This window comes from Macaca fascicularis, chromosome 12 (assembly GCF_037993035.2).
Source record: "Macaca fascicularis isolate 582-1 chromosome 12, T2T-MFA8v1.1".
Classification (NCBI taxonomy): Eukaryota; Metazoa; Chordata; class Mammalia; order Primates; family Cercopithecidae; genus Macaca; species Macaca fascicularis.
In genome coordinates, this window is record NC_088386.1 from 84121771 (window position 1) to 84140446 (window position 18676).

The 18676-nt window shown below is 33.6% G+C and overlaps 1 protein-coding gene across 20 annotated transcripts in view; it reads left to right on the top strand.

Moving 5' to 3' along the window:
• GULP1 (GULP PTB domain containing engulfment adaptor 1) overlaps positions 1 to 18676 on the top strand; it is a 306186-nt gene that overhangs the window by 190523 nt on the left and 96987 nt on the right. For all 20 annotated transcript variants that reach the window (XR_010579987.1, XR_012420970.1, XM_065525750.1 and 17 more), the window contains one exon: positions 921 to 982. Coding sequence is in view for 18 of the 20 variants with exons in the window: in XM_065525750.1 (XP_065381822.1) it covers positions 921 to 982 (62 nt within the window). In the remaining 2 variants the exon portion in view is untranslated. The remainder of the gene's footprint in view (positions 1 to 920; positions 983 to 18676) is intronic.

Here is an 18676-nt window from a genome sequence, read left to right on the forward strand (position 1 = left end):
TTGAAGATTGAGAAGTCGTACTCCAAATAAATGCAGATTCAAAAAAAAGCCAATTTGTTTCATGTAAATGTTAACATTTTTTTCTCCCCCTTATGCATTCATCAAAATATTGGGGAAAATATGTGGGCTATATTAGTAAATTTCAAAAATTAAATTAAAAATATTAGTAATACAAATATAAATAACAAGATATAAATAATATATAATACAATTAGTTTTAATATATTCTATCCTTTTGAGTTACTTTTATTTCTAACATTTTTAACACTTATCTAAGAAACATTTTGATTTATTGCATTTGAGACTATTTCTATCCAAAACTCCTGAGAGAAGACCTTCAATCATTGTTTCTTCAAATTTAGAATAAGGATTTATCATAATATTATCTTGATTTCCAAATGAACATAGTAAGTTGGTTTATTTCAGTTTCATACAAATGCAGTTGTTAGTATAATATGATAATTTCCCTTTAGAATAGCTAAATCTTGATGCTACAATATAATATTCACAAAGAGGTAAAGAGCAGATTATATTTTATTGTTCTAGGAATTAAGAAAAATAACCTATAATTCATGAGTATATAAAGTGAAAGAAGAAAGATACTTGTTTTAAATCACAAATGAATGTAATTACTCATAGCCCTCTGATATTGTTTTTATATGTTCTTTTAAAATTTGGTATCATTTGTATTATTTGAAAACTTTAAAAGGAAAAGCTAGGGACTTTTATACCAAAGAAAGAATCCTATAATCACTCCTTAACTGCATTGTTCTTCTATCTGAGTGGTTATTCTTTCTCAATTTAGCAAAGAATCTCAGAATTAGAAATACTCTACCCAGCTCAGATGTCCTACAAATGGTAATGCATGAATATGACACCATGGAAACCTAAAATTTAACTCTGTGTATTTTTTATTGCAGACAAAACATGGATGCATACACCTGAAGCTTTATCTAAACATTTCATTCCCTATAATGCAAAGGTAAAAATAGTTCATATATTACTTAATTTTATTTTGTTATAGTATTATTTCTGATTCATGGCTAATCTTAGATTGCTTATGTATTGACATTTCCTGGTTAGTGATTCCTGAAAAAAGGTTACATAAATAAAATAATTGTGGCATGGGAAGTTATTTTTCTCTGTAGAATAGTTTCTCTTTTTAAAAGTATATTCTTTAAAATTACTATTTAAGTCAAACGTGTTTTCTTCAAGTGATGGTTATTGTTAAAAATATTTGCAATATCGTGGCCTGTAGAAACTCAAACCACTAACAAATTAGCTTTCTTTAAAAATATTTTAATGTTATATTACACGACCTAAATATAAAAACCTGCAAATGAGAGAAATGAGCTGCAATTTTCATAAATGTAATTATCATTCAAGAAAAAAGAACAAAGTTTAAATTTTTATTTTATTGAGATGAAGACGTGCTCTGTAAGCCAGGCTGGAGTGCACTGGGGAGATCTTGGCTCACTGCAACCTCCATCTCCTGGGTTCAAGTGATTCTCCCACTTCAGCCTCTGGAGTAGCTGGAATTATAGGCACATGCTACCATGCCCAGCTAATTTTTGTATTTTTAATAGAAATGGGATTTCACCGTGTTGGCCAGGCTGGTCTCAAACTCCTGACCTCAAGTGGTCCACCTGCCTCAGCCTCCCAAAGTGCTGGGATTACAGGCATAAGCCACTCTACCCACCCTAAATTATTTTTATAAAGCACACAAAAAGGTGCATTTTAAAAATTATTTTGTTCAAGTTGCTGCATTTTAATAGAGAACTGGAAACATTAATCTATACTCTGTGTCTAAAGATTTCATTTGTTGTTGAAAAAAATGAGTGAATTCAGTTTACAACAGGGACTTTAAAGAAAGATGCTATTTTGTAGTTAATGATCATCAAACTTGTAATAATTTTCAGAGAAATTTGAGTCAAAATTTGGAAGAGACAGATACGAGTTAAAGAGGGGATTGGAAATATTAGAGTCAAATTTAAAAGCAACTGAACTTGGAGATGGAATAGGGGAAAACAAAACTATATAAGAGAACTTAAGCGTTTATGGATTAGTAAAGTATACACTGGGATACAGTGAGATTAGGCATAGCAATTATTTCAGGAAAAATTAAAGAATGTTTATTGAGGAGAAAATTAACAGTATGTGGTAGGAAACATCTAGGGTTCTTATCTTAGTCTGAATCAGAAGGAAGAAACATTTAAGAGCCTATCTAGAAGAAGTTCTTCCAGAGCTGTTGCTCAGCAGTGAATTTGGAGAGTGCACCATCTCTTGTCTTTTTCTTGCTAACTTACCAGCAAAGAAATCGGAAATATTTTCTGTATAAACATATTATACTTGAAATCACTACAGTACTTATGAATTTTTCTATAAACTTAACATAAAAGTTGATTGTCCTAATTTAGCATGAAAAGTTTAGTTAACTGAATGAGAAAAATTTGTTTGTTATCCATCATTTCACAGATATTGTTCATATTAGCTATTGATACACTATATGAAGTCTACACTGAAAAAAATTTTAATCTGGAAAGCTACTGTGATTTTTAAAGTGCATGCTCAGTTTTTGATATTATCAATCATAGTGGAATTATATGTACCAGTTTAAACCATCACTATTATTTTTATGTGACTGATATGCCTCATTTTGAGAAACAGCTTTATAAAAGATTAAAAGGTTATATTATAATTAGATCTACATTTAAGTCTGCCAATCATTCTGCTTGTCTACATGGAAAAGTTGCCTGTGCCAAGTCACAGGTGCGTAACAATTTTAAGACATTCTACAGGAAGTAGAGGGTACAGAAACATCTTCCCAGACTGGGACCAGTACAATATGGAAGGGCAGGATGGTTTTGTCTATTCTAATATAGCCTCATGAGTGATAATGTATATTTTATGTGTACAAAGTAGCAGTCAATTCATTTGAAAAATGTTAGTTTTTTTCTGAATTCCTTTGTTTGTGGCACTTTTTAAGCTGACTTCATAGTAGAGTTACTTTTCAAGGTATTCTGTATCTCTTGTTATAGAATATGCCACTTGAAGACCAAATCCATGACCACAGAAAGTAGCATGACACAATAGAAAAAATAATACAGACTCTAGAGCTAGATTCCTTGGTTTATGTCATGACCCCAACACTTGTTTACTGTGTGACTTTGAGAAAATTGCTTAACCTTTCTATGTCTATGATTATTCATCAATAAATAGGAATAGTAACAATAGTAATTTATCACTTGAGTTGTTATAGACATAAAGGAGTTAGTGCTACAACAGTGACTGAAATAGTGGAATTTTTTTTTTCAGGCAAACGTCAGTTCCGTCCCTCAGTTCTGTTCTTAGAGCCATTCCATTCATTGGATCTGGCCCATCCAGATTATCCAGGATAATCTCCTTCACATAAAGTGAACTGATTAGAGATGTTAATCGTATCTATGAAATAAGTTAACAGCAACACCTAGATTAGAATTTGATTGAATAACTGGGCACTGTAAATTAGCCAAGTTGACACATAAAACTGGTCTCATACAAGTATTCATGATGGACAAGGTTAAAAAGGCAAATTGGGAAGGCCTTGAATGGCAGAGGCAACAGTTTAGGTTGTTAACAAATCCAACAGGATTTTAGGAAGATAAATCGGTAGTGATAAAAAGGTCAGTTTGGATCGGGAGTGATAGAATGACATTAAACCTCTTAGGAAGTTATTTTAATGGTCCAAGTGTGTGGTAATAAGTTTACCATAGGGTAGTAGATACATTTGTAGTGGAAAATAAAGATGTGCTTAATATTCCAGAGGAAGAATTGAGGTAACATAGGGATGGTATATAAGCAGAGAATAAGAAAGAATATCTATTTTCATCCTGGCTAAAAGGGAGAATCATCATACCATTAAAAGATTTCTGTTACTTTGGCATCCACTGGTTACAAATTAATCTGATAAATTTAACAGAACTATTTAAGAATTATTATTCTCCCTGGAGAAATATGTAATAACATTTATGTTTAAGTGTCTTCAGTTGTAAAGCAGTAGTGTTCTGTTTTATTTTATAATTCTTTTTTAGAACACATTTTATTTCTACATTGTTTCAATTTATGGAACATTGATTTCAAAAATTCACATTTAATATTCATAGTGTAATGATTTCAGATCATATGTCGATATAAAATAATAGATGGTTTAAAATAAGCATTTTTCTATGTAGGATTCATTATTTTGGATCTTTAATGTGAAGTAACAGCATTAATATTCATTGGTAATCTTTTATATTATCCTGTGTACTCTGTAGTGATGTTTCCAAGTTAAAGGTTATTACCTATGAAAAAATGTGGTCATGAAATCAATGTAGTGGGCCATAGGGACATATATTTAGAGATGGGTACAAGGGCAAAAAAGTTGATTGCAGCTGAAGCTGAATAGGAGCTGGAGGAGAAGAGTACTGAGAATCTGGATGTATTTTGAAAGTAAAGTTGACAGAATCAATAGATTAGGTATTAGATTCTTATTGATACTGTAATTAGAACATTAAGGCAGAAATTTAAAAAATTCTGTTCCCTTCAATTTTCTATGAGAATGCTAAACTCTCTTTTCTATAATGATAAAATGCTGGCAGAGTTGTATTTTAATCAATTTATTATTGTTAGAGTGAGACAGTCATTTCATAGATGAAAAATTGTGACAAATGTTTCATTAAAACATTTTTATTAACTGTTTTATTCTAAAATGTATAATTATCCCCCCAAAAGTTTACTGTATTTATCCTTTTATGAAAATCTGTCTTTAAGATATACAAAAATGCAAGGATGTATAAGAATGAAGTTATAAAGAGATTACTACCTTACTTTGCATGAGGCAGCAGTAAAGAGTCAACATTCCTTGATTACCTGTTTACTGTGTTCCAAGCTCTAAAAGTGAGCAAATCTAAAACAAATAGTAACATGGACCTTCACCTTAAAAACTTATGACGTCCCTGTGGAGAGGAAACAGTCACATGAGACACAGAAAGAATTTCGGAAGAAAGTTACATAATGATAACCAACACCTATGTCATTATCTTCTAAACTGTGGAACATCTTAAAATCAAATATAGAAATATCATATAACACATTCCTTGCAAACCCTTTCAAAACCATGTCAGGGAGTTTTACAAGTGAGAAAACTACATAGATAATCACCAACAAAATAAAATTCAAATGTCAAGGAGAGGTTTACAAAGAAAGATTACCTTACATTTCAGAGTTTTCTAGAGTATCAGAGTTTTACATATGACATGTGCACCGTTTGCCACTAGGTATGTTAGTCAGAGAGGAGGCTTGCTGGCCCAGTGAGTTGTGTAGTTTCTAGTGAGGCTTTCTCATCTTTACAACCTAAATTTGCCAACATATATAAACTATGAGCCTGTATTTGGGTTCAAAATACAAACAAAATGACAAAGAACAAAAACACTGCCTTCATTCCCCCCCACACAAAATATGTAATATCAGATGTGACACTAAGATATTGGAACTTGAGGATTCTAACCCTTAGTTGGTTGAAAACCACATGTTGGGCACTTACGTTTGAAACTTTTAACTAAACCTGCCCAATAGTAATCATAGAAAAATCAGAACCCACCTATCTGACATGCTCAGATGCACCCCTCAAGAGTAAGCTCTATACCAACAACTCCACTGATTCTACCAGAACTTTATAGCCACATAGTTGCTGTATCCTATTACAGTAATTAGAGCAGCCACTTCTGGGTCAAAATATTTGGGTTCAAACTTCTACTTTCTCAGCTGTTATCAGAATTATGTAACTTTTCTGTCCTTGAATTGTTTTACTTGTAAATGAGATTAATAACTACAAATATCAAACTGGTTTGTTAGGATATTTAAATGAGTTAATATATTTTTTTAAAAACTTAGATCAGTGTTTGGCATGACAAAAGTTTATCGTTATTAATATCATTATAGAAAGTGTTCTGTCAACTCTGGAGTTGACACTAGTCATTACTATCTCTTGAGAATAATGTAGCCTTGAAAAACAGAACGAACTACTTAGAATGTGTATTAGGTATTTTATTTTGTCTACTTGCATCAACTGAAGTACTTGCAGTGACCACTTTGAAAGGTTCTATGGGAAAGGAATGCTTTTTCCTGAAGCACAACAGGAGACTCAATATTGCCACCTTGGTGGAATTATGTACAAGAGAATGCTTTGATCATTAAAGAATAATACCATTGTGATTATACTTTCCTGTTACCTTGAGGTAATAGGAGACACTCTGAGGTAACTGCATTCTGAAGCAAAATATTAATGCAAAGATTGTCCTGGTCTTAAAAATCAAATATAGAAATATAAGGCAGCCCTTGTAAACCTTTTGAAACCGTTAGGGAGTTTTACAAGTAATCAGTTAATGAAGAGAGAAAGTTACAACATTATGTGGCTTAATGAGTCATAGAAAAGAAGGATCTTAATGTAAAAAAATCATTTTGCTAATGTTCTTTAAATTGTTTTTTGAGAGTATATGATAAATTACCTTTCAATGAGATATTAAGATTGGTATATGACCTAATTGAAAAAAATTCAGGTTTAGGAATAAATGACATCTATTAGTGTGTCAAAAAAAGGAAATGAAGAAAGAAAAATCTTCAGATTCAACTCTGTGGAATCATTGAAAGTTGGGCAAAAGGTGCAACTCTGTAATCGATGAGATGCCTTGTTGAAACATCCCAAATGGTTTTGAATTGCAATTTCATGAGATTCTTTAGAGCAGCTTTATAAAAGCAGCAAACATAAGCACTTGCCAGTTTTGCTGGTTGTAGATACCAGGGGAAATATAAGAAACATAAAGAGCTCAATTGCATTTCCAGATAATCTATATCATTTATCCAAAAATGAGTCTTTAATCTCGAAACATAGGAACCACTTTAAAATTTGGTGTTACATGACCTTTAAAAAACATTTATTAGATTTTAGAACTGGTCTTTAATAATGCTAATATATATCATTTGTATTCATTTCAAACATTTTAAAATTAAAGAATGAGCATATAAATTGAAGCCTAACCATAATTTTTCCAATTAAAGAGATAATGTATACTATAATATGTATTGATAATTTGGGATCTGTTACCACTTGGAATTTTTGCTTTATATGTCAAAGTAATACTGACAAATGTTTAAAAGGAAATTAGAAATCTGTAAAATGTTACCTTTCCCTTGTCCTCTCTATAGTGGGAAACTGTATGGTGTTTTTTATGCCAAAAAATATGAAAGCAAATAAAAGCATAGTAACAACTGGAAGTTTGTTCAGTTGTGACTTGTATTAATAGCTAGTATGTGCTTATAAAATACAAGAATAAATGGAAAAAAGGCAATGGCAATAAACACTTAGCATTGCATGGCTTCTGAATTCTTGAGATAAACTTTCAGTTAATTCTGAAGGTTATCATTACAAACTGTTATTCTACATCTGAGAGTACTCTAACAAAGTATTATATAGCTGCTAGAAATTATTGAATAGGAACTAAAAACTTTATTAGTCCTCATTACATTTCAGTATTTACTATAGTATCATTTTATTATTTTAAAAAATGCAATATATGTGTTATGGATTCAAAGACAGTTTTGAAAAGGACTTTAGTATTCATTATTCAAATTTGGTTATTTTCTTGATAAAGTCATTCAAGACCCAGTGAAGTTGTGATTTGTTTAAGCTTACACAGGAAGATAGTAGCAAAATTAGGTATAGAATCAAGTATCTGATCCTGTTCAACATCCATTTGTCTATTTATTGCGATATACTGTTCCTAATTTTGGAGAGTACTTAACCAGCAGATGAAAGACCTAAAGACAAAGTAAAATGTGTATATGTGTCTGCCACTTGTATATGTTGTATGTGAAATTGCTTCATCTGTGGAGTCCTGCCCCTGTCTGTTAAATAATTCTCTGGACATCATTTTAAACTAGGTATGGTTTGGCAGAGATGCAAGTGGGCTAAGCAGACTAAATAAAGTCTATTTATTAGCCTCCCTAACACAGAGGCCATATGTCTAAGCTTCCATGAAGTATTGTATCTTTCTTTATTCTGCTTTGCTTAATGATATTTTTATTAACATAATTCCTGGATAAAAATGCTTTGGTGTTATCTGTGTCCTTAAATGGTTCTTCACCTTCAGAGCATCTAGTTATACATAGGACATTTTCTGAAAGTTGAATATATTTATCATTTATTTCATATTTCTGCATAGATGTGTTTGGCCCTAGATGAAATAATTTTTGTTTTTTATTTTATTTTTTAAACAGGGTCTCACTTTGTCACCCAGGCTGGAATGCAGTGGCACAATTTTGGTTCACTGCAACCTCTGCCTCCTGGGTTCAGGTGATCCTCCCACTTCAGCCTCCTGAGTAGCTGGGACTACAGGCCTGCACCACCATGCCTGGCTAATTTTTCTGTAGAGATGGGGTTTTGCCATGTTGCTTATGCTGGTGTTGAACTCCTGAGCTCAAGCAATCCACCCTACTTGACCTCCCAAAGTGCTGGAATTACAGGCATGAGCCACCATGCCCACCTGAAATAATTTTAAAAAGCTTGTTCATAGCTAGAGAATGTAAAGAAGGAAAGGACTGATTTAGTCTCAAAAGGGTCAAGCAATAGCATTCTGAAGACTGGACTGTGAGACTTAAGGATCTGAGCAGAAAGGAAAAGTAGAGATTATAGTTTTGGAGGAAAAAACATCTTTCCAAAAAATAAAAAACATTTAATGTTTTTTCAATACCATTTCAGTAATAGTGTTTTGATGAGCCACTAAAAGCAGCATATAAGTGACTAAAATCAGCATAAAAGAAAATTAGCAAACAGGTGAGCATTTTTATTATTATTATTATTATTGTTGTCATTTTTTTAACAGAAAACGCAGGAGAAATGAGAATAAAGAGGAAAGGATTGTTAAGAGAAGTAAAATGTGGCAGGAAACACCAAGGATTTGGAAATAATTTAGATGTGAACATTGATGTTATCAGTGTTATCAATGGATAATATGGTTGCATTTCAAATATTGATTAGGAAAATGGTAGGTGAAAGCAATTTGCCTCCAGATTCACTCTTTGTCATTTTATTCAAAAGGTGTAAGATAACACAGGTGGCCAGCACACTCTAGAGACACAAAATCTCTTCAGAAGACAAACTAAGATTTCCACTTACAATGTTCTTTCATTTTAAGAGATATTTTAGCGGAAATAATCTCTCATCCCTTAGGCAACATATACATAAATTCACATATTTTACATCAAAATAAAGTCATGTTTGTCTTTCTTGTAGTATTTTGAACTACGAGAAACTTCATTTCCAGAGCTGTTATGCATATTTTTACATTTAAGAATAGTCTCCTGTTGTGTGCTTGTTTCTTCAGTTTCCAGAAAAGTGTGTATCATCTATTTTTTTCCTTTTTGCTAGAACTAAGTGGTTTATTTTTCTAAACCTTTAAATCATTTTCATAAATGTAAACATAGACTCCAGATAGTAAATCAGATAGTATTAAAACACCTCCTCTTTCAATATCTTGCACAGATGTGATAGCAAAGTAGTACAAAGAGGTTGCTGGGATATGGTGTAATTCATATAAGCAAAATCTGAGGAAAAATATATCTCCAAGTATGGAAAACACAGGAGAACACAATGAAAAATCAACTGTTTACATTATTAGGTCTTCAAAGTGTTATGTATTTCAGAATAATAACTTTTATTTTGGAAGCACGTTATGTGCTAATTATTAAAATTTAAGCAGTACAGTCAAGCACAGAATTACAGAAATGAACACATTGCTCAAACCGTATCAGGCAGAAATAACCCAGTATTGACTTTTGGTTAACAGTATTCCAGGCATTTCTTTGCATAAATACAAGTGCGAGAATGGATATACAGATAAAAGAATAACATTTAACATATAAATAAGACTCCACCAATAATTTTCTAAGCATTTCACATCTGTCATCTCATTTAATCCTTAGAAAAGCCAAGTGAAATTGGACTACTTATACGTCCCATTTAACAGCTAAATGATAACATGAAACTGTAAGTAAGGAAAGTGATGCTGGGGATGAATGGATAGACTCCTAGGAAGAATTAACTTTTAAAAAAATGAAATTATAGCCGGGTGCGGTGGTTCACGCCTCTAATCCCAGCACTTTGAGAGGCCGAGGTGGACGGATCACGAGGTCAGGAGATCGAGACCATCCTGGCTAACACTGTGAAACCCCGTCTCTACTAAAAATACAAAAAATTAGCCAGGCCTGGTGGCAGATGCCTGTAGTCCCAGCTACTCTGGAGGCTGAGGCAGGAGAATGGCGTGGACCCGGGAAGCGGAGCTTGCAGCCAAGATTGCACCACTGCACCCAGCCTGGGCAACAGGGCGAGACTCCCTCTCAAAAAAGAAAGAAAGAAAGGAAAGAAAGAAAGAGAGAAAGAAAGAAAGAAGGAAGGAAGGAAGGAAGGAAGGAAGGAAGGAAGGAAGGAAGGAAGGAAGGAAGGAAGGAAGGAAGGAAGGAAGGAAAGAAAGAAAGAAAGAAAGAAAGAAAGAAAGAAAGAAAGAAAGAAAGAAAGAAAGAAAGAAAGAAAGAAAGAAAGAAAGAAAGAAAGAAATTATAACATGGATACTATTTTAAAATAACATTGAACTTTACTTGAATTTAACAGAAGAAAAAAAGTGAAGTGAATCGAAGGACTTCCTAAATTTTTTATATATCTATCTCTTTGCAAAAGAGATATTAGTTCCTAAAAGGTTGTTCTAAGGTTCAAGAAAATGATGATGAAAGTCATTAAGTGTTTGGCATTATTGTATTTTTCCTTAGTAGCACATTTCAATTTTTGACAGTAATGCATATTATACATGAATGATAAAGTGAATAGCTGACTTACATTTCTGCCTGGTAACATACTCCGCCCCAGTTTTTGTTTCTTATTTTAGTTTTACTTGCCAGGATTTGCAACGTTTACATTTTGTTCTGAAATTATAATTTCCATAGCAGTTTAGTCTAAATTAAATATTGAAATGCATTCAGATCACCAAACACTTTATTTCCTATTTCTTCTCTATTTACGAGACCTATATTTATAAATCTCAGTTTTTGTCCTCAAGATTTTTTTCTAAAAATGACCCAATGACTTGAAAGTTTTGTGGGGTATTTCAAACTTGAGAATATGTATCATCTTTATGTTTGGATCTTTCTTTGCCTCAGAACGTTAGTCATTGTTGCACATTCTTCCTTTATTCTCCTGTAGAAAGAAATCTGAATCCATCCAAATTTCCCTCCTTGAAGGTGTCTTACTTTTTCTTGGATGCCTGAGACTTCATTTTTTATCCTTATATTTTAGTTATATAATTGATATGTCTTAATGTTGATTGTCCTGTTCCACTATTCCTATTGGTTCTATCGTTAGAACATTTTCTTCTTTCTTCCACTCCTCTTGGGAAGTCTCTTTTATACCCATGACTTAAATCCATCTCTTGATGACTCTCCTGCCTAAATATCATCCCTAAGCTCCAGACCCAAACATTTGTCTAGCAGACACGTAATTTTTAAAAGACCTTAATAAAACATGAGGATAAATCCCAAATTAGGCTTATGATAGTCTTCAATAACCTTATCCTCCTCTCTCTGGGCCAGAAACACCACTAAGGACTGTTGGTTTCAACTGACAGATCTAACTCAATCTGGCTTCAGCAAGAAAGGGAATGCATTGGTTTACATAAAAGAACACCTCACAGGGAGGACTGTCTCTAGGCCAACTTGATTCAGGGCTCATTTGATAATCTCTTCCCTTCAGTTTTCATTGGATTGCCTCAGTTCTCAGACTCTTCCTACTGTCCCCTGGCAGAGTCAGATTTACATGACAGCTCTCAGATCCACTTCTCTAATAACTCAAACTCACCTTTCTGAATAGAATCTTGCTGACCCTTGTGGGTTTGATATGGATCATGTGCCCTTCCTAGCCAATCTCTGGATAATGTGTTCATGCCAGCCAGTGAATGACGAACTCATTGACTTAACCCATGTGACATAATGCATTCCCAGACAACATGGACTGCTTGTGGAGAAAGGGTAGGTCCCTAAAGGAAAGCCAAGCCAGTTACTCGAAGAAAGGAAAAAGGATGTTATAGATACAAATACCATTAAAAAAGCACTCTGCCACATGTATCAGCTGTGACCAGTGTTCCCCTCCCTTACCGTCTACATCTAATTAAACATTGAGACTTTGTGTTTGTTTGAAAACCTCTTGAATATGTGTATTTCTCCACATAGCTACTACTGTCCACCTGGTGTAGGTCAGTGCTTCTCCTAATGTCTATGATGAAACAGCAAATTTTTTCCCTAATCTATCACAGACTCATAATTTTCAAAAATCTTGTAGTAATATACTCAAAATGATACCTCCTTTGTCAAAATGCTATAAAAATTGGTAAATGCTGACTCTCAATGTCTGTATTTATCTGGCATGCAACACTTGGCGTCAACTGCTATAGGCCACCGTCATCTGTCTCACACACAGACCCTTACAGAAGTCTCCACACATCAGGTGGACCTCCTCTTCCTCCCAGTTCTGATATGGCTCCAAAATAGCAGTGAGCATTTTTAAATGAAAATTTGGTCATTTTATCTTCCAACCTGAATATCTCTAAGTAGCATCACATTTTTCTCATAAGCTATTCCTCTCTCCTTAACATAACTTTTGGTTTGTCTTCTAAAGCCTCATCTCTCTTATATGTTGTTTTTTTTCTATGTGCTCCTTTGTTTTGTCTCATAATCTCTTTCCACTCTTGCTCTCCTCAGGGCTTCTGTCTTTACCTTGAACATACACGGACTCCACTATATTTCCTGGCTAAATGTCAATGCTCTGCTTAGCTTGTTCCTTCTGGAAGACTTACCTGATACCACTTTCCTCTCAACTAAATCTCTGACTCAAGGGTTTTTGTGGTATCCTGTGCTTAACCACCCTGTCCTAGCTCTTCTAATCCTATTTTGTAAATTGCTTATTTAGTTGTCAGTATGTATGCTTTCACTAGATCAAAGCATCTTGGGAGGTAAGGCCAGATCTTGTTCATCATTATATCTCTGCCCCTAACACTATTACTAATACCTTATTTTCATTCGTTACTGTGGAAATTTGGTCAATTAATGGGTCCATCTGAGAAAATGTAAAGAGGGAACTCAAGCCAAACCAGACTGTTCATGCAACACAATCTATACCCAATGCCTAGATGGTAACTACATATATGCCCTTTTCTGGGGCTTCCCAGGCCCCAACTCCATCATCCTACTTTACCAGTTCCACTCTAACGTAAGTCTTAGCAAACACCTCTAATGCCTTGAAGCCAGAAAGTGAAGTCCTCCACTGTATTGTCAAGGCCACCAAGAGAAGTGAGTAGAAGATTAGTCCCATGTTCTTCAAAATATAACAACAAACTCACTTATCTAAAGAAATAATAGTGCTTAAGGGGTATTATGCTATTACTGCAACAGAACAAACAGTTTAGAACTGGGAAGGCTGCGTCCTGTAAGCAAAAAAGCATGGGCTTTGGAGCCTCATCGAAATGAATTAAAAGTAGACACTACAACTTAATTGCAAGCCTAGTATTTAACTCAGTTTTCACACATCTAAAATGCAAATAATATCTTCTTTATAGAGCTTTTAAGATATTTAATAAAAAAAAATTCTGTACAGTGCCTAGCACATGGTTGGTGCTCATTAAATGTTAGTTTTTTATCTTTTATCTCTTTCAAGTATACCAAGATTTAACAAAGATTTGATATACCTTTATTACACGGAAGAAAAGCTTCCACGATTTCAAACAACTGTCTGACAGATGGGATTTTTTAGAATATAGCACATTCATTAGGAGGTTAGTCCCTGATTCCTTGCATATTTTAATAACACAACCATTTCAAAATTCAACATCACGAAATTGTAAAACCAAATTGAACAGATTTGCACAATCCCCCTCTCTTCATGCCCTGTCTCCCAAGCAGATTTTATCTGTGACAGAATTAATCACTAATGATGATAGGCATGGCAGCAATGGCTAATTACTTCCTAGGAGATTTAAATTCAGAGAAGCATGAGTCACCTCACCCCAGACTGTGCAGGTTCAGATAAGAAATAGTATCTTGAGCATCAAAGTAAGCAATGAAGGGGCTTGACCAACTTTTAGTTGATCCCTAGCTGTAATCCTAAATAATTAAAACTAGCTTTTTAGCTCCCCCAGAGTTTGCATTTATTTCCAAGAAATGCCACACCACTTTCTTGGTTACATGTCTGTTTTTATTGCTCATTAGAATGGTATTGCTCTAGGCTTGCTCACACAAACATTTGGCTAGGAGATGATGGAATAAAAACAAAGCAGCAAGCTTTACCAGGAAAGAAGCTATTTTTATTTGCAGATATTCAAACTAAAAAATATTCTTCAGAAACTTCTGGGGAAAATATGAGCAAGATTAAATATGCTCAAGCATTGCCAGAAGAAACATGTCAATAAAAATAATTATTTTCAGGGTGTAGAGTGAGAAAAAAACCTTGAAAATTTAAGCAATGAACTTAGAATTTTACAGATGGTTTTATATGCTTGTGTGAGTGTGGACATAGCAAGTTAAAGGAGTAAAACAGATATTATAATTGATAGGGTTTGGATTTGTGTCCCTACCCCAATCTCATTTTGAATTGTAATCCCCAATTTTGGAGGTGGAGCCTGGTGTGAGGTTATTAGATCATGGGGGGTGGTTTCTCATGGTTTAACACCATCCCCCTTGGTGTTGTCCTGGCGAGAGTGAGTTATGGCAAGATCTGGTTGTTTAAAATTGTGTAGCACCTCCCACTCCTTTATCTTTCCCCTGCTCTGGCCATGTAAGATGTTCCTGCTTCCCTTTCACCTTTCACCATACTGGAAAGTCTCCTGAGGTCTCTCCAGCCATGCTCCCTGTACGGCCTGCAGAACTGTGAGCCAATTAAACCTCTTTAATTTATCAATTGCCCATTCTCAGGTATTTCTTTATAGCAATGTGAGAACAGACTAACAGATATCAATGAGTTATCTGCCAGTTTTTGAAAAAGTAATTAAGATGAAGAAAAAACATATAGCAGAATTGTGATACAGAATGCAGCCCTGGTAGCATTGTGTCAGCATTACTTGAACATCTTTAGCTTAAACTTTTGTAATAAATTAACAAATGAATATTATCATTTATTTAGTAAATTTCATAAGCAATGTTCTTCTGTATGTTCTCCAGTATACTAAAAATAGCAAAGAATGCAAACATGCATAACATTATAGTAAATAGTCCAAACAACAGGACATTAATTGACTAAGTGGGTGCAGCGTGTTTCTATGACCACCAATATAAAATGGAAATATTTTTAGATAAAGGTAATGGACTATTACAACTTAAAATGACTTTGTTGTCTGTTTCACCATGAAATACCTTATAATGAGATGATGTGTATATCTATAGTATGTTTACTTTTTTTAAGGGTATAAATTAACAATCTTTTAAACAACTTCTAAGAGGCAAGTTTGCAATTTCAGAATAACCAATCAACAAAAGAGATGAATATTTTACTATTTTTCTTCAGCATATACTAGGTGCAGACTCCAGATGTAGAAAATGTGTGTTCCACGGTCTCATGGAAGAAACCCACTACAGAGATTACACAAAGCTGATGGTTGAAAGAACAGACAGACCCTTTGCAAGGCTTTAAAAAAGGCAAAGAAAATGTTATAGTAAAAGAAAGAATCCACAAAGACATGAGGGATCTGAGATGCTTCGAGGCACAGCTCTCTAGAGTCCTTTGTTAGTCACTCAAAAATCACCTCTAGATTATGAACCAACAGCATATGTGGGAGGAATTGTGGTTTCCGAAGACTTTGTTCTTACCCTGGCTAAGGATTAGTGCTAGATTTCCATACATTCCAGAGATACCCATGTAGCTGGCTTACTATCTCACACATATTGGCACCTTGACTTATATTAAAGAGCATCCATGGGAAGAATGAAGAAAGATTTCCTAATAGATGCAAAGAGCCAGTAGAAATTATCTTAGTGTGTCAGGTGAGGTGGCCATTATAATCAGAGGTAACAGCATACTCAGCATCCCAGAGACATACCAGAACTTGGCACATTTTAGAAAGTTTACGGGTTCACTGTGACTGGAGTGTATGTAAGTAAAATAGACAAAGAATTAACACAATACTACTTCAGTTGCATTTCTGGGTGACAGACTTGAACTTAAAGTACTGGGTCAGAGATACCTCTTAGTTCTAGATGTTGAATTTTAGATTCTATAGAACATCTAGGTTGGAAATACCAAGAAATAATTAAAAAGCCCAAAATATAGAGCATAGTCTTTTTGTGATCACTCAATAAACACTAAACAATTAAAAGATGGATTTTAAGAGCTCTAATGATTCCTGTCAGAATCAGTTATAAATAGGAAAATGAACCAAAAAAGTGTTTTAAAATCTGTTTCATGCTGTGCACTTATGTTAGAACAAATTATTGTTTTCACGTTTCACTATCCTCAAAGATAAAGATGTTCTCTCGATTAAGAAAGGCATCTAGTGTTCTATAGCACTGTAGGATGACTATAAATAACAATAATATATTATGTAGTTTCAAATAGCTAGAAGGAGGATATTGAATGTTCTCAACACAAAGAAATGAAAAGTGTTTGACATGATGGATTTGGGAATTACCCTGATCTGATCACTATATTCAAAGCATCACTATGTACTCCATGAATATGTACAATTATTATTTGTAAATTAAAATAATATTTTTCTAAAGAAATAAAGTTACACAAGATCAGGCGAAATCTGGCTTTATGTGAAGAAGGAGTTTGCAGTGGGAATTTCATTATGACTTCTTTATACCATGTGGAGTCAAATTAGACATTCTCTTCCTTTTGTTCCAGTTTCTCTTTTATCCAAGGATTTTAATCAGTCTGAAGTTAGAATTTATTGAAATTAAATTCATAAATGTATGTGCTGTGTGTATACATAGTATATATATATACACACATATACAAATGCACATATATATGTATATATATATGTGAACCCTGTACTGTATCTTACAGACTGGGGAATAAATGGTAACGACTTTTAAATCTAGCTGTCTTCATGTTGACAAAGCATCTTTCACATAAGCAATTCTTTTGAAACCTGAGAAAAGAGAAACCTGGATTTTTTTTTCTGAATACTAAGCAAGTTCCTTTCAAATACTTAATAGCAAGGATCATCATTATTATATTGTGCATGTACCTCATCCTGCCTCATGGTAAAATGTCTAAGAGTCATCACAAACATCAAAAACTCATCTTTTGTAAACTACAGAAATTACATATGTCATTTAGAGTAGTGGCCCCTATACCTTTGCAAAGTGTCATGTCTCTGCCAAATATTACTACCTTACATTTCTTTATGCTTTTACATTCCAGTGAAGTGTTCAGAACTTATTACATTTTATAATAGGAATACAACTTCCAAGTGCATAAATTACTTGTATAAGGTCACACCATGTAAAAAGTAAAACCTGGTCTTCCATGCAGGTAATGTTCTTTTCAAATCTTAAATTATTTGAAATGTAATGTTTTCCTTTTTTAATCTGTCTTCTCTAGTTTCAGAAATATAAGAGTAGAGGAATATATAGTCTACCTATTTACATATGTTAAAACATATAAAGATAGAGGTAGTATTTTTATTATTATGATACAACTTTTATTTTGAGTTTTACATTAAATCAACCTTCTGCATTGAAGTATATATAAAAGAGAAAGCTATTTTTGGGAATGATTGGCTTTTAATCTACAGAATGCTGCTACCTGATACTCTATTACCACGTGCTTTTAAAAAAATATATTTAGTTCCTTTCTGCACTATCCTAATACAGATCATCATTTTGGCAACTAAGGCATATGTATCCTTGGCCAGATTAAGAGCTACTTCAATACTTTGTGTCATATGTCATAGAGCAGCATTCTCATTGAATATGCAGAATTAATCTTACTTGGATTTATTTAGGATGAATCAGTGTGTCTTATATTAGTGTGCTTGTTAAAAATACAGATTTTCTGTCCATTCATTTTGATCTGGTCTAGAATGAGCCAGAAAACCGGAATTTTGACAGAATGTATGTGAGAAACACTGGGAAATATAAGGTTACTTTCTTTCTATTGGAGGATGCAAATAGGAAAATAAAGTACACAGATAAAGCCTGTATTGATCAATAATGTCTACCTCGTCCCCTGCCAATCTTTACAGGAAGCTAATGATAAGCCACAAATTAAGTGGCTTTAGTTTCAATTTTCTCTGCTCCTGCACTCCAGCTGTGTCAGTGTTAATAAGCATCAAAATTGCCCAAAGGTGATGATTTAGGAGAGTAAAAATTGCAGATGTTAATAATCTTTTGTACTGGTGTTACCTAGATAAATACATCTTTTGGGAACAAGGGTCTTATAATAAAATTGACTGTGCTAAAATAAGTACCAGTTTTCCAATGAAATAGAAATGCCTCTCTTAAGCTGTTCTTGGACATGTTTGCATAGTACAGACATCATCATCAAGATTTTTTGAATGTCCATCTATGATTAACAAAACTTGGAGTCAAAATTATATAGTTTGTCCTAATAGTCCTCTGC